The sequence below is a fragment of the Vanacampus margaritifer genome, chromosome 1 (genome assembly GCF_051991255.1).
Source record: "Vanacampus margaritifer isolate UIUO_Vmar chromosome 1, RoL_Vmar_1.0, whole genome shotgun sequence".
In the NCBI taxonomy this organism is placed as follows: Eukaryota; Metazoa; Chordata; class Actinopteri; order Syngnathiformes; family Syngnathidae; genus Vanacampus; species Vanacampus margaritifer.
This window is the reverse complement of record NC_135432.1, coordinates 65617917-65635754: the sequence shown is the minus strand read 5'-3', so window position 1 is coordinate 65635754 and position 17838 is coordinate 65617917. Positions and strand designations below refer to the sequence as shown.

The 17838-nt window shown below is 40.4% G+C and overlaps 1 protein-coding gene across 2 annotated transcripts in view; it reads right to left on the bottom strand.

Moving 5' to 3' along the window:
- Positions 1-1208: 1208 nt before the first annotated feature.
- The window catches only part of efna2a (ephrin-A2a), a 71077-nt gene continuing 54447 nt past the window's right edge, over positions 1209-17838 (bottom strand). For both annotated transcript variants that reach the window (XM_077562339.1, XM_077562349.1), the window contains 3 exons: positions 12786-13078; positions 5940-6005; positions 1209-3670 (listed from right to left, as the gene is read on the bottom strand). In XM_077562339.1, the coding sequence (XP_077418465.1) occupies positions 3546-3670; positions 5940-6005; positions 12786-13078 (484 nt within the window). In that variant the 3' untranslated portion in view covers positions 1209-3545. The remainder of the gene's footprint in view (positions 3671-5939; positions 6006-12785; positions 13079-17838) is intronic.

Sequence of the window (17838 nt, the reverse complement as noted above, 5' to 3'; positions counted from 1 at the left end):
TGTTTATTTCAACAACTATCTACTGGGAATTAAAAAAAATTGTTAGTTGCATCGCGCTAGGCAACCATGACTTCTACTAGCTGTTTACAATGATGTGACACTGATTTGATTGGTCTGAAGTTTGTTATGGCTGTAAACTTATGGCCATGTCATTTATGTATTGTGTGATTTAAAAAAAACAAACAAAGGCTCCATAGCGCCCCCTAGAAACTTAAAACTAGTTGAATGGGGGGAAAAAAGGGAAGCTACGACGCCATGCGCTTGTCGTCATGGGAAATGTGGTCTTCCTTCAGGCATAACATTACCGCTTTTGTCCATATGGTGCCGCCATAATCAACGTAAACTGAAAGTTCTAAGTGTTGCTTGAAGGAGCCCAAGATCACGTGATGTGAAGCAAGCTTCAAGGCGGCGGTTCAATGGAAAACGCATGTCCTTGTTTCGAAGCGTCAGTGTCAAACTGCCATCAGTAGAGAATGGACTACTGTTGCCAGCCAGGCACTCGTTGCTAATGCTAACAGCTAGCTTCTAGCTACGCATGCTGGAGACTTGTGCCGCAATGACGCTAGCGGTTTTTCAGCATCCTAAATTAGCGATTGAATACGGCACCGTATTTACTTGATATCAGATAAATACTAAATCTTGCTATGGTTATATCTGTAAAATAGCTGAGAATGTTTTTTTTTTTTGAAGTCATGTGGAACTAAGTGTAATGCAGTACCTGATGTAAGCAAGAAGAGCTGGCGGATCATGCTGTCAGTGCTTTTCTGGCGAGCTGTCACAGCGCTGAGGAAAGAACACATGAAGACGGGAGAAGGTGATTTCATTGGAATAATTTCACGCTTTGACGCCGGCTGTCCCAAAATGACCACATCACGGGTCGAATAAAGTCATCAGAATTCATTGCGAGGCCCGCGGTCAGATAGGAACGAACCTGGCAAGAAATCCCACTGGCGTTACATTTACAAGCAGACACAAAAAGGAAAATCTTTATTTGTGTGCTTCTTCCTCCTTCCTTCCTTCGTGTGTGGAAGGTCAGCCTCCCCTGCAAAAAAAAAAAAAAAAAAATGTACAAAATAAAAACCAAAAAGTCGTACATGCCCCCCCTGAGGCATCCTACTATACCTACCACTAAAATGAGCGTCGGATCATGAGCCAGAGAAAAACAACAGGAGGACGGACGGCGTCAGTGGAACAAAAGAAGACACGTCTTTTGTTTGTTGCTTTGTTTGTTTTAATCTTCCACAGGCTACACTCACTCTCGCCCACCCATCACTGCATCCCACGCAGGAGTCCTTAACAGTGATTTTTTTTTTTTAAATGCTACAAAAATAAGAGGAAACCAGTAAGGAGGTGCTTCCCCTCATTTGTTTGTTTGTGTGTATGTGCATGCCTTGCATCGTGTGCTTTTCTACATATGATGCCCAACTCAATAGAATTTAGTGGGAAATTGCACTGGCGGGGTCATTTTTCTAGCAAGCTGCCGTCCACTAATATGGCTGACATAAATACAATATTCTCAGAAAAATGCTGCCATTTCAAAATAGGTGGTTATCTCCATTGTGTAAAAAGGTCAGTTTTCTACTAATTACTAGGGATGTAACGATAGCCAAACGTCACAATACTATAATTATAACAATTTTATGAAGAGGTTGGCAATATATATATATATATATATATATATATATATATATATATATATATTTTTTTAAATCATGATACTGTATAAAAACTTAAGATATTCAAAAGAAGAAAAAAATGCAAAAAAAACCCCCGTTTTTTGTACATAACATCAGTAACAAAGAAATAGTCTTGGGCAGCCATTTTATTTTATTGTCATGTGCTCGTATTGGCTCAGCGGCCTAAAGCGGGCGAAAAGTAACGTTTTTTGATGGAGATGAGTGAAAACTGACGCAGTGGCCCAAACATGCCTAATTAGAATTAAACTGCACTAAACATACTCTAACACCATCAGAGGGTACTGGAAGTGCACCAACGGAATACAAGCTCACCATTTTAACAGATGTGGAGCTTTTAATATCGCGACGTGACGACGACGACGACATCGCGGCGATTTTAATATCGCTATATTGGCGTTATCGTACATCCCTAGTAATTACGGTGTCATTTTTGTATAAAATCCTACTAAATTCTTATGAGGACAGGCGGACGTGTATATCTGCATGTTTGTGTTCACAGTGCTTTGCTCTTATATGTTCACTTCCCAGCAACAAAATAAAATAAAAAAAATCTCCATCTTTTGACATTAAACTCAATCCACGAAGGCTACCACCAAATATGTGTGTGTGTATGTGTATGTATATGTGTGTGTGTTTGTGGTGCAACCACACACGCCAAAGTCCACACGCTTCCCCTTAAGACTGGCTTTCCAGTTTGAGTCAGCGTTAACGTTCGTGGTGGTCTGGTTGAGTCTCTTGGATGGTTTCCGATCTGCCAATCCGGACCCCGCTGAACCACCACAAGGGGGCGAGACTGCGTGAAGAGAGAGAATCCTTCCTGTTGGCTGCCTTAAAAAGTCCCGGGAGACCGAGAGTGGCGGCAAGGTGGTTCTGGTTCCCCTCATGAAAAAATAGATCATCAATACAAACAAGGTTGTTCTGAGGGTTTCACAGTGGTCATGCAACTGGAGTGTCGCCGCCTCTTCTCTTCAAAACCCTCCCGCCCAGTCCCGAGAACCCGTTTTCCAGAAACCGCGACCCAGAACCCGAGAAGTGACCACAGTCGTAACAATACACAAACACAAAGAGGTGGGTGACCAGTGGTACATTCATACAGGAGTAAAGTCATGGTTCCAGAAGTCACCCGACCTGTTGGACTAAGACAAGTGCAGACTGCGCCTGTGCTGACAGCAGGCGGTGATAAATGCTTTTGTTTAGAAACAACAAACAAGACAAAGAACACATCCCAGCTGAAAATATACACCTCGCCAGACCCAGCCGCTAACCCTCCCACGGGCTATGGTTAAAGTTGTCATCGTGTGTGCTCACGTGATCCGGATCTGTTTAGTCTACAGCAACAATTTGATTAGGTTGTAAAAAAAAACAAATAAAAAAATGCAGGCATGGCTACTTGCGCTTCAGGCTTTGGGAGTACAAAAACTGTTTTGTGCATCCGGGCCGACCTTCTGGATGGATGACAAGTTTAATCATATCCACGTCTACCTCGTCACTGGCCAAAAAGTCTACAGTCACATCCAAAGAAGATCCTGATACAAGTGAAAGGACATTTCCCAGAGTGCAACATAACCGGTCCACCCTGCAGACTTGCCAGGCCTGGAAAAGGGTGTCCGTGGTTGGGCCATGGAGGGGCGGGGGAGGGAGGGGGGTTGGTCTGGCAGTGGTGGTGGCTGGTGGTCGCGTTGTCGATAAGTGGGGGGGGGGGGGGTGGGAAGGAAGGTGGATGGGACGGGTCAAAGGGCTTCCCTGAGGGGGGGGGTGGTGGACTTTCGAGGGACAGCCAGCCCAGCCCAGCCCGGCCCGGCCTGGCATCCCGGGGCGGGAGCTCCAGGAAGAGGGGGAGTGAGGGGGTCACAGCCAGGAGAAGAATCCCAGCAGCAGCCAGGCCAGAGCGGCTGCCGGGGCTGCGCAGTCCGGTCTCCGGCTTGGACCGGCGTCAGTCAGGAAGGGCTCCGGAGAATCGTATCCCGAGCCATCTGAAACACACAGATGAGAGGCGACACAAGATCCCATCTGGCAAGATTGGATTCACTGTATTTGATTATTTCTATCATTGCACCCCCCCCCCAATTTATGGAACTAAAATATGAACTATGAACCCTTGTGACTATCTTGTGTGTGGGGCGAACAGTAGGGTGAGCAGATTTTAAAAATTAAGATTTTACTGAAAATCACATTTCCAATAAATTTTCACCAGGAGCTATTGATAACAAATGTAATGGCTAGGTGCTTGTGTTATTGCTTTAGCTAATGCTAAGTGATATCTTGGTTGACAGTTCAACAGCACTTATCAAGTCAATGCATTATCCCAAAATTTCTGCTCGGGTCCCGGCAGCTATTGGAAGCTGGCTGTGCCGTTCACCCCTCGCTGGTCCCGCCAGAAAAGCTCAGCTTGCGTCCGCGGCATTAGGCTAGAAGGACTACATTTCCCATGATTCTTAGATACGGAAGCAGGAAGTAGTTCTAGTTCCGGCATGACGGAACGACGCCACGGCTCAAACAATTAGCATGCTGAAAAAAAAACCACGGGTCGTCGAGATGGGACCAGGTTTGAAGGCGGGACAAAACAATGGGGCTGGCGAAATCTGCTCGAGACCAGCTAGCCGTTAGCAGCAGATCAGCTGTCTGCCAATCGCGATCCACACCTTTCTCTGCATCATCTTGAGAAGTTTACCACCCTGCTTTCTCAGGCGTCAACCCCACAATTAGCCTCACCTGCCTGTCGGACCTCTCCTGGCACGTTCTCTTACGCTGCAGTTAGCTGTCAAGTCGGCTGGCTATTAGCAATAGCTAATGCTCGCTAACATGGCGACTTGGAAGGCATGTTGGGATGTCTCACAAAGCACGAAAATATGCCGATAGGTGCTAATAGATGCTATCATCCAAATGTTTCATTATCGCTGGGTGAAAGACACGGGGAGCCGCTGGGAAAACCCAACTGGCAACTCTTTGCCTTCAACTGGAGAGGCAAAGCAGAGCAAGACGACGACGGAGGTGGGAGGAGGCGACAGCGGCGGAGCTCTGCGGGGGGTTTAACCAACCTAATTACAGTTTAATCACAGAGACTCGCCGAATCTGGAGCAGCGAGCTGACATACACAGACACACACTTGTAAATGCACCGTGTCAGTACTTCACACGCGAGAAGGGTCGCAATGACGGACAGATTTCGCTCAAGAATTAAAGCAATGGAATTGATGTTGTTTCAGTAATTTGGGAGGAAGCGTAACCATCCGAAGCCTGGAAAGCTGCCGCACGTCCGCCCCCCAACCCCCCCGACATCTTCAAAGTGTGTCACCATCACGGGAGACGAGTTACCAGGCAGGTTCGATGCTGCATGTCGAGCTCGCCTTCAAATCTGCCTGACTGGTAGACTTTCAAAATAAGAGTTGCGTAACAGCTTCCTGCCATCTGACCTACATTCACCGCAGTTGCTCCGTCGGGTTCTCCCCCCCCCCAATCTCTCCCCCCCCACTGCTTAGAACAGAATCAAAGACAACACTGGAGACGCAAGTGGGATGCGTGAGGCTTTCTACGATCAATTATAGTCAGATTGCGATTTTGCTTACTATTATATTTGCGTAGGCACATTGAAGCACCCAGTATGGTGCCTCATAGAAGTGAATTTTGGGGTTTCAAACCCAACTCTGGCCTCTGTGCGCTGATGTCAGTTTTTATTTTCTCTGACCTATTTTCTCCAATCCGTTTCTGCCATTTTTTTTTTTTTTGTAAAGAACTGCACCAAACACTCGATAGCCCATGGGCCAAAGGTTGCCCGCATCTGTGATAAAGCCTTGTCTGGCTTCTCTGCAAATCAGAGCGTAGACTTTAGGCCGTGCCATTCAATCAGACCTCTTACGCCCCTTTAACTCTTTGACTGCCAGACGTTTTCAGAAAAGGGATGCCGTGGGTGCCAGCCGATTTTAAGCATTTTGACTGATCTTTCAAGGTCCATAGAAAATTATGTGTTTGGACTATGGAAACACACATACTGCCAAAACAAGATTGGACTCTCATCTTCCATCAGAAAAAAAAAAGTTTGTTTCTACCTTATTCCGTTTTTGAGTAATCAACAATAGAAAATGGTTAGTTTCACCTGTTTTGAAAAAAACGTCTTTTAACGTCTTTGGCACTCCTCCATAGGATTTTACGAAACGTTATTTAACGTTTTTGGCAGTCAAAGAGTTAATTTCACACTTGTGGCCAATCTGGACTTTTGTGTTTTCGTGTGTGTATGATGACTTACCAGGAGGTCTGACATACACCTTCAGCTTTAGACACGCTCGGCCCACGTGGTTCGGGTGAGGAGACGCTGCAAAGAGATAGAAAGCAGTGATTGCTTAAAGAGCCATCCGAATCCTCAATATGACACCATGTTCTGCACAAAACATGTAAGAGTCCTGGAGGTGGTCCAAAATGGCTACTTCCAAGCAAAATGGCCGACTTCCTGTTCAATTTCATGAGTGATGTCTGGGTACTGTTTGTGGGTCCTTGTGTGCCTAATTATTTTCCACTATCTGGCAATTTTCTAAATAATCCATCAAATTTTCACGCCATGCTTTACATTGACTGAGATGGCAAAAAAAAATTGGAAAAAAAATTGGACAGTTCAGTGTCCTCCGTCTGTAAATGATATCTTGACCCAATTTCCTATGGAGGACCAAAATTAAAAATGAATAAATGACTAAATAAATAAAAATAAATGAAATAAAAACAACCACATATAAATATATCCCTAAATAAATAAATTAGAATAAATAAATTGAGTTAAATATAAATCAATAACTAAAAATGCTCTACTCTCACATTTATTTATTTCATGCTGCAGACACTCTGCCAGGTCGAAATGTTATTCAAATGAGGGGGCCGGCGAGACTTCCATGTTCACCGTGCAGCTCGCTCGACCAATGACAGGCAATTGCAAGGGCGGAGTCCGACCCAAGACACGCTTAGGACCGCCCCCTCATTTGAATAACATTTCTACCTGGCAGAGCGTCTGCGGCATGAAATAAATAAGTGTGAAAGTGGAGCTTTTTTAGTTACTGATTTATATTTAATTCTATTCATATATTTCCTTTTGAATTTATTTTGACTTTTATTTTTTGAATCTCGTTTTTTATTTTTGCATTTATTTATTTAGGGATATATTTATTTATTTATTAATTTTTTTCCATTCATATTTATTTTTGGGGATAAAATTTTTGAATGATATTTTTTTAACCGTTTTTATTTTTCACTAATTAATTTTGGCAGGTTTGGTCCTCCATAATTCCATGTCATTTGGTGACAAAATGGCCGACTTCCTGTTTATTTCCGGGGGCTCACTTTCTCAAAGATTTTTTTTTCTCTAAAGAACATTATTGTGAACAATCAATTCCCACCACAAATGACTGATGACATAAACAATCTCTACGGTTCCACCATTTGACACACCGCCTCATTAAGTGGGACCATACACGAAGAGTAAATCACCACTCAGTCATTTGTCTTAATTGGATGCTAGCACAGTCATTAGAAGAGACTTTAATGATGACACTCATGAAGATTAAACACACCGAGGCATTAACGTGAATTCCGCTCTATCACCGTCTCTGCCATCCACCTCAAGTGATTCCGCTGGAAAATAAAGAGGGAAAATCTGCGCAGATCAGAGCTTAAGCGCCGAAACGGCTGAATGCCTCCAAAATGAGTGGAAACGTCGGCAAGTAACAGCGAGTCAGACTTCAAAGGCTCAACGAAATTGAATCTCCGTCATTAGTCCCACCTGACTCGATGCAAAATGTGTTGTCGACAGCGCTTTGTACGAGAAGTGAAGGGCAAAATCACATTAGGAGGACGACGATATGGAGCAGAAGGAAGGAACGCAGAGTTGTCTGCATCCTTCCTAAACCCTCAAAAGACGACAAACTGATATATTACTGTTCCAATTGTTGTTCGCTTCAGTTATTTGTTAATGTAATGTAAATATTTAAAAAACACGGTGTTACGTTCCAGACCATCCGCGCAAAGAGTGAAACTCGCAATATATATATATAAAGACCCTATTTAAATAATTGTTTTATAGTATTTACAATAGGGATTGACCGATTGCCGGCGTCAATATTTGTCAAAATGCCAAATATCGGACTTAAAAAAAAAATCTGATGACTAATAGTAGATCCATTTAAAACTGACCTCAGGGAACGATTTATTTAGATTTTCATTTAACTTTAACTTTTTTCAGACAAAAAAGACTGAAACTGATTCCTAGTTATTGATCGTCAAGTGGCCAAAAGAGGGCGCTGATGAGTACTGAAACCTTAAAATAAGGCTGGGTATCGGCCCGATACAGATAACTGGTATCGGTGCTCGCCCGTCCCTATTTTTGAGCGACAGTTGATTTGAATGGTCAGAAGCTCAGCAGGTGTTTTTAAAAAGCGTGTGTTGAAATCACTCCATCCTAAAACCTTTTCAAGTCATTAGCCCCCGCGTTGCTCGTTTCTCGTAGCATATTTGCAATTATTTATATATATATTTAACTTTATGAGAGATGCTGCTGACCCTAGGAACACTCTTGAAAAGTTGTTCAATAAACATATACTTTAAGGCATTTCAACAAGAGTTGGAATTTGTTTAAAAATAATAATAATTTACACCAATATTTTTCCCTTTTTACTGGAATTGAATATCGGTTACTGGTTTTCTTGACTACTTGAATAATCGGTATCGGCCCTGAGAAAAACATATCTCCAATTTACACCACTTCATTTTTTTCAAGCGCTTTAAACAAACTTTTAAAAATAATTAAAACATAATATTTAAATTTAACACATTGAGAGAGAACAAAAGCATTGAATACGACAAAAATATTTGACAGTCTAACAGTGTTCCTTTTTAAAAAAAAATCAATTTTTTTTCTAACTAACAAACTCAATTTATCATTTCACAATGTACAAAAATGAACCCACCGCTATTGCTTTCTGTCGGCGTAAGAAGCAGGATTTAAGAGTTGACTTTCAAAATCTTTAGAAAGCAGACTGAGCTGAAATACATTCGGTTTACGTTGCGCTTGGTTTCAAATTTACACCGTAACTAAATAGTGTGCCAAATGCAAGCGTGGAACTGCCAATGTGGAGTAAACAATTTTGACTGAGCTATGCCATTCGAATGTCTTGGCGAAGTTGTTTAACGTGCTGCAAAAGTGGTTGCAACGTGTTGATAAAGTCATTTGAACGTATTAGAAAAACATAGGTTAAATGCTAAAAACATTTTTAAAAAATTCCCACATTGCTACGTGGTATTAACTTGCGCATGTGCAATTGTGTATTACAGGACAAAACTCACAAACTGTGAAAATTAAATAAGTATATAAAATACTGTTAAAGGTTTACGAAATTTCAATTCAAGGCAAATGATTACTTAATTTTCACTGTTAGTGACTTTTGTCCAGTCCACATGTGAAGTGGCGGTGGTGCACAATTGCGCACGCCCAAGTCAAATACCCCGTGGCATTATGGGAATAAAAAAAAAGAAAGAAACGTTTTTAGCATTTAGCCTGTTTTAACAATACATTCGAACGACACTATCAACACGTTGGAACCACTTTGCAGTACATTGAAACAACATAGCCCAGTCAAAACTGTTTACGCCACCTTGGCTGTTCCATGCGCCCATAGCGCCGCCATCTAGTGGTCAACAGTGCAATTACACCCAAAATAAAACGTGAAGCGGAACAAAATAGAGGTAACCGTACCAAAAAAATTCCGTGATTACTGCCAATTACTCTAATTATCAATGACTAATTAAATGTTGATAACTATTAACGACACTACTAGTATCACCTCACCCCGCCGACAAATTCTACTTTTGCTGTCTTTTCCGCACTTGGTCTTATCAGCTCTCCCTCGCGCCGCTTCCCTTTCCCAGCACATCCACAATGGCGACGTGTCCTGAAAGCGCATTGAGAGTCACTCAGCCTCATCAGAGGGCAGCTGGGAGAACAGAGGTGGGGAGGGGCGTGTCTAACCTGTCAACATGTCAGCCGCATGACGAACACACACACACACATCCAGGCACCTGGTCATGAATCACCGGGAAAAATCTATGTGTTTTTCAAAAAAAAAATATATATATTTTTTTTAAATCAGAACATACTACACACACACACTGAAAAATGCTGCTGTAGCACATCAATGCAGACCTGTGTGTGTGTGTGTGTGTGTGTGTGTGTGTGTGTGTGTGTGTGTGTGTGTGCATGTCAGAGAGCAAAGTGCATGTCTGCCTGTCAAGATGATGGACACGGCCTTTCACGCACTCACAATCACTTGACAACTGACCCCGCGACTCCCCCACTACTCATGCACACACTCCTGCTTTCTTTCTTTCTTTTTTTTTGGGATGGGAGGGGGCGGGGGGGGGGGGGGGGGGATATGCCCCCACCCCTCGGGGATCTGGGTAACACAATACCAAAATCGGCGACTATACAACTCCAGGGGGTCCACCAGACCATTTGGAAACAAAAGAGAGAGAGAGAGTGTTTGTACGCACGTGTACGTGTGTACGTGCGTGCGTGTGTACGTGCGTGCGTGCGTACGTGCGCGTGTGTGTGCGTGCGCAATGGGGACATCAGGTGGTTGTAACCTTTGCCAAACTTGACATACATTCATATATAAAACAAATAGGACATTACATTTTCACATTATTAACATTTATTTAATATTAGTTTGATTTCAATTAATATGAGATTATTACGTTGACAATTTACTTTTTTTATTATTATTTTTTTTTTTACTTTCTTTGCTTTTAATATTCGTGACATCGTCGAAGAGTAGGAGCTTTTTTATTTTATTTCATGTTTCAGCATCCTTTTGTCGTACACAACATTACTCCACACACAACATGTCGCTAGACAACATTCAACTTTTTCTTACTTTAATTTCATTTGAATTGATTTTCCAATTTGTTTTTTTTGCTTTCCAACACTGTTCATTATTTTTCATTTATTACAGATATGTAATAATTTATTTTAACTTACCAGAATTTTATTGAATGACGTGACTTTTTCTACAACAAAATCTGATAAATAAATAAATAGTGATACAATCTGGGATTGAAATGAATAATTTACGTACTATTTTAATTTCGAATTTTCCATGATGATCAATTATTTTATTCCATTAGGTTGGTGCATTTTTAATCAATCAATACACTTGAGCACATTGAAAACGTAATTTTTTTCAGTTGCACATGTTGAAAATTTGGTTAAATGACATTTTAGTTAATCACATTTTAATCATGTGCAACTTTCATCCACATATTCAAATTAATTAAAAAAAAACTCATCTTTTTTTTAGTGAAGTTTACATCTGCAGATTTTTTTTTAGATGACATAATTTTTGTGATTGTTTGTGCAATCTTTAATTCCTTGTATTAAGCCATGAATTTCCTATTTTACTATGTTTTAAAGTAGGGATGTTCAATATCACTTTTTTTTTCCAGACAAAAAAGACTGAAACTGATTCCTAGTTATTGATCGTAAAGTGGCCAAAAGAGGGCGCTGATGAGTACTGAAACCTTAAAATAAGGCTGGGTATCGGCCCGATACAGATAACTGGTATCGGTGCTCGCCCGTCCCTATTTTTGAGCGACAGTTGATTTGAATGATCAGAAGCTCAGCAGGTGTTTTTTAAAAAGCGTGTGTTGAAATCACTCCATCCTAAAACCTTTTCAAGTCATTAGCCCCCGCGTTGCTCGTTTCTCGTAGCATATTTGCAATTGACAGCGTGAAGGACAGGGGAGAGGGAAGGGGGCGAGCGGGACCCCCATCCGTGACACTAACACCTCTGTTGTTAAAGCGCATCAAGACAGATAATAAGAAAACGATTGCAAAGTGAGTTGGCTGAGAAAAAGCAAAGAAAGATGGCAGCCGTGTTGACGTCCTGTGAGTGCAGAGTAGTTTGTGTTGATTGCATATTTACATAATGTTTACAAATGCATGCAGAGAGGCGGTGTGCATGACAAACGCGCACGCGCGCGCACGCACGAGCATTTTTCTAGTGTGAATCTGCCAAAATGTCTGCGCAAGGAAAAATAAAACGCACGCCAGGGATGTGTCGTCAGGAGGGGCAGAACCTCATGAAGAGTCAACAACAATTCAATTTTGGTTTTGTGTGTGCTTTACAGTATCTCGACCTTCCCCTTGAATCCAACAATATCTCTGATCCTATAACCACAATTGCATATTTCCTGCTCAATAACACTTGGCCGAGACTCAAAGTGAGGCAGCGGCCAGCCTGGCCTCACCTGAGATTGCGCAATCTTTCACAAAATGCGTCGGGGGGAGGCCCGCAATTGAGTCAAGTTTCGCTTCACGTCTCACGTCAATATAATGTTTCGAATGGGGAGAAAATATTTTGACATGTACTTGTTGGCTAAATGCTAAATACTTAGCATCATAAAAAAATACAAGTAAGCAATGTTAATTCACTTAATTTTCAAATATAATGGTACAAAAAAAAAAATGCAGTCACTACTACCCACGTTACACTTGGCGTTCTGGGAAACAATGCTAAGTTTTTAGCATTTAGCAGCATCTTCTAACGTAAATAAATGCATTTAAAGGGATACTTGACTCATTGAGACATTTTCAGCAGTACAAAGTTAACATTTTGTCCAGAATGAATTTGATAACTATATTATTTTTCATGTAGAATTAATACCTTTAAAAAACATTTTTTCCACTTGCTGTCCACTAAAGATGACATCACCTGTGCTAAGGAAGTGGGTAACGACCAATCATGGCTCAGTTTGCTGACCAAAACCAGAAAACAGGTGAGCCATGATTGGTCGTTACCTACTTCCTCAGCACAGGTGATGTCATCTTTAGTCGACAGCAAATGGAAAAATTAGTTTTTAAAGGTATTAATTGTACGTAAAAAATTATGAAGTTATCAAATTCATTCTGGACAAAATAATAACTTTTACTGCTGAAAATGGCTCAATGAGTCAAGTATCCCTTGAAACGTACTTGCAAATACGTTTAATCGTATTTCAATAGCAAAAAAGCACAAAGAAAGACACACACACTCGACAGCGCGCGTAGCTGCATACATACAGATGTAGTAGTACTCGTGTCCGGGCCGGAACTCGAATCCCAGCGAGAAGGGCGTGAAGAGCTGGAACTTCTCGGAGAACCTGAGCGGCCCGTCGGCTCCGCTGGGCCGGTTGCACTCCCAGCGTTTGAATCCGCGCAGCCGGTGCTGACAGGAAGTGTAGCCCTCGTGGTTGACCATGAACAGGATGTAGCGCTCCATGCGGCCGTGGTTGGGCGGGCCCTCGTAGTAGGGGCAGTAGATGTCCAGGTAGTCGTTGATGTTCACCGCCACCCGGTATTCCCCGTGCCAGAACCTGCACACACACACACCGTTGCAGTCGGGTTAGAACTGCTCAGGAGAAAGCCAGGACAAATATAGTCAACATTTTTTACAGTAGTATAAAGATTTATGATGTGTATCGCATTGCAGGAAGCACGAACTGTAAAATAAATAATCATCATCACATATTGATTGTTTGTATTTATTTTTCGTATTTTACCAGATCAGTTCTTCCAATGAGTGATTATCATCTCTGTATCAATTTAACTCTTTGACTGCCAGACGTTTTCAGAAAAGGGATGCCGTGGGTGCCAGCCGATTTTAAGCATTTTGACTGATCTTTCAAGGTCCATAGAAAATTATGTGTTTGGACTATGGAAACACACATCCTGCCAAAACAAGATTGGACTCTCATCTTCCATCAGAAAAAAAAAGTTTGTTTCTACCTTATTCCGTTTTTGAGTAATCAACAATAGAAAATGGTTAGTTTCACCTGTTTTGAAAAAAACGTCTTTTAACATCTTTGGCATTCCTCCATAGGATTTTACGAAACGTTATTTAACGTTTTTGGCAGTCAAAGAGTTAATGATCCCCCCCGACCCCACTATTTTATTTATTGTAAAATTCTGTCAATTAATTAATTAATTAAAATTAATTAATTAATTATATAAGGGTGTATGTTATTCATAGAATTTTTCTTTTTAAATTTTCAATATTTTGTATTTTCAATAATATTTTCAATATTAGCATTTAAGTTACAATAATCCAATTTTCAGTTTATTCTCTGACAACATAAAATAATATTAAAGCTTTTTCTACATCATGCATCATGCTCCACCAATGCCCAGATGAGTACGAAGAGCCCTGACTGTTTTACTCTGACTGCGTCTATCAGCTTTTATCTTCTCTTTATAGTAGGGTGCGCGGACTCTGCGCACTCCACAGCTTTTTTGGGGAGGGGCTGACACAGATTCTGCAGTTACGCTTTGGGCCAGAGGTGGCAGCCGCGAGAAAAAAAAGAGTGACAAACTGCACGAAGATCCATTAAAATTATTACTTAAGCATTTTCTTGAAAATAATTTATGCAGCAATGAAATGTACTTAAAAAAAATTCTATTATTTGATGACAGCCTACAAATATTACGTGACTAACGATTTCCATAATTGTCATTTATCTAATAATTTATTTCAATATTGGATATGAAAATTATGTAGCTTTAGCATTTTCCATGATTGTCATTAGTTTATATTTTTCAAAAATTTTCACTATTTAATTTTTTTTATTTTCAGCATTTTCAATTATTATTATTATTATTATTATTATGTACCTATGTAATTGATTGACTTTTGATTTAATTACTTTTTGTGTTTATTGGAGACTGTTATAGTCGAAAAAGCCCAACTCGTTTTCTTTGTCTTTTGATTATTATTTTTTTTAAACCACTTGACATGTTCCATTGTACTCGATTTCCATCATTTCCAATTGGAGAAAATGTATCCAAAATTCAAGCAAATTCTTATGAAGCTGAGTGTATTTCAGGATTTTTTTTTCTTTTTTTTTTTTTTAGCTGTTTCCTTGATAACTTATGACACCATCCCAGAGTTCACACTCCGCTATGAATGCAACCCGGCAGCTCCAGGTCGTGTCAATAAACACTTTCAAACAAACAAACCAACAACAAATAAAAAAAGCTCACAGCAGCCAAACACAGCGGTGGAGGCTTTTGATTAGAAGAAAAGGAAAATCAATGAGGATCCCTCGCGGCAAAAGTTTGCACAGTTCAGGTGTAATAAAGCGACGCTTCATTGGAGATGATTCGCATATAGAATGGAAGCAGGTGTGACACAGGTGCACATTACGAATACCAATGGTGGTCATGTTGTGTACATATATTCTTTTTTACAACAAAATTAATGGATTAAAATGGGGGGGGGGGGGTTTACAATGTCATTATCATCCCATCCTGCATGAGTGAAGTGATTGAATACCTTTTCACACTGCACTTGGTTTTCTTGGACGACAGCCCCAGGGTGCAAGCTTGCTCATATTTGGAAGTACAATATGACATTTTTGGCTCATTTTAAGTAATCTTTCTAACAGATCATTTGCACACATAATAATTCAAATGGATTTAAAATAGGGGTGGGGCAATTTCAGTGCATTCTGCGCACCAAATGACTTGTATGTACACAGCATATCTCACGGGAAAAATCTTTAGCATAAACATTTTAGATGGTCTTCCTAACATACAATTTGAACATATGTTTATCAAAATTGATAAAAAAATTTTTTTTAATGCATCCTGCACGGGTGAAAAATAACTCATCACTAACTCCCTCTGATTTTCAACTACTCTTAGTAAGACAATTCTATCATTCTAATTTAAATGCATTAAAAATAATAGCAAAAAAATTCACTGCATCCAAAAATAATCGCGTTTCCTCCATTGTTAGTCATTAACTCATTCACTGCCATTGACGGCTATAGACGTCAAAAATTAATTTGAACTATTTATAGCTCACATTTTTCCCCACTTTTGTTAACAAGAGTATGAAAACCTAGAAAAAATGTATTGTACATTTAGAACAGATATAAAGTTTGTGATTAGTCTTGAGTTTAAATAATTAAGTAATTAAACAAAAAAGAAAATATAAAAAAATTAGACGCGTCAGACGATTACATTTTTTAATTAATCACATGACTTCAATAGTTAACTCATGACTAATCACATTTTATATCTGTTCTAAATGTACAATACATTTTTTCCTAGGTTTTCATACTCTTGTTAACAAAAGTGGGAAAAAATGTGAAACTAATAGAAATAGTTCAAATGAATTTTTGACGTCTATAGCCGTCAATGGCAGTGAATGAGTTAAAAGGAATCCTTGCCGCTATATCACTGTGCCTCACCTAGCATTTTTTATCACCCAAGATCAAGTCCGCAGCTAACCAAACAAATACATCAGTGAAGGTTCTTCTTAAATAAATCCCCCCCCCCCTTTTTTTTTTTCTATCCTTGGCAGGCATTGATCGGCCGCAATGGAGACATTTCAGGTCTGGTTATTGGGTTTTTCGGACGAATTATCCTTGTAAAGAAACGCCGGTCGCGGGCGAATGGTGGAAGTGAGCTGGATGTGAAATGAGCGCCTTCACGCCTCGCCGGGCGAGTCGTAAGGGGAACGCGACGACGGATCATTTGGAGGCATTGATCCGGCCGCGGGGAGCTGGGCTCAATCCTCTCGGCTCTCCCAATCAAATGCCATTAAACGCACTTTGGGGGGGGGGGGGGGGGGAATCTGCCAGGAAGGAGAAGGGAGCGGGACAATGGAAGAAGAGAGAGGATGAGGGTGGCGGGATAATGAGATTGTGCTGAATGTGAGAAGGAGGCAGATGGGATAAAGGTTGTGAGTGTGGAGGGTTGTCGGTTTGCGCTCTCACTCGTTTCAATTTGTGTTGCTTTACATTGCGCCTGTTGATTGTCATGTGGGCAAGTACGCAGTCACTTAACTGCCCAGTGCAGTGGATTCTGCTATGAAGACGCGTTAGCACAAAAAAAAAAAAAACAACTAACAAACCTCCCCCGTCTGAATAATAATAAGAATTGGTTGCCTGAGGCAAGAAGAAAAAGAATTAAATCCCTGAAAGTTTATTTAGTGGTTTGATTTATAATCATAAAAATTAAAGCCCCCCAAAAGGCTATTGAGTTGCTGCAATAAAAAAAGAATAAAGTACACCTTAAAGGCAGATTTTTAAAAAATATATATAAATAAAATAAAAATTTAATTAAAGCCCCACATAACAAAATGGAATTGTCAGAATAAAATAAGAAGAATTAAAGCACCACGAAGAGGATTTATTTGCTATAGTAAAAATAATCTTAATAATAATAATAATAATTATAATAATAATAATGATGATGATGAGAAGACTTTAAGAATAAGAATTATAGCCACCCACCAACCAAATTCTTTAGAATAAGATCAAGTCTGATTGCTTGCACAAAATTAAAATGCTGAGCAGGGGTGTCAAATATACAGCCCGCGGGCCAAATCAGGCCCGCAAAAGGGTTCAATCTGGCCTGCGAGATGATCATGTAAAGTAAAAAAAAAAAAAAAGAGAGTATTAATGGCCCAGTCAATCAAAACATATACATTTGTAATTTCACAAGCAATGAGCAATGTAACTTGTACTGGATGTCATTATTTTACACACAAGTTAAAGTTACGGTTTGTTGAAAAATAAATAAATAAAAAACATAGCCCAAAATACTGTAAATCAATAACAAACATGCTGAATATGATGCACATTTAATTACTGGTAACGCATATAACAAGGATTAACGTCCTTATAGCTTCATTAACTGCGCCACACAATGCATTCTGGGAACAATATACTGTACAGTATATGCAAAACGGGTCGCTATAACACGCCTGCAACTCATACGGTCAGTGTTGCCGGGTTACTTTCTGGAACAATAACAGCGCTATTTAGGGCTGGCCTGCAAATAGCGAAAATCGATGTATGACAGACGACAATTGTTTTTAAGTTATATACCATGATTTTACCGGCCCCGCCCACTTGCTAATATATTTTCCTCCATGTGGCCCCTGAGTTCATACGAGTTTGACACCCCTGATGTACAGTAGAGTAAGTGGGCAAGTGGGCGTGCGCTCCATCCCTCTAATGTGCGTGTGTGTGTCATTTGAAATAAAACGCACGGACCGCAAACACGACACGAGAATGCACTCACACTTAGCCAGCGCTCGTATGTCATTAGCATAGCCTTCTTTTAG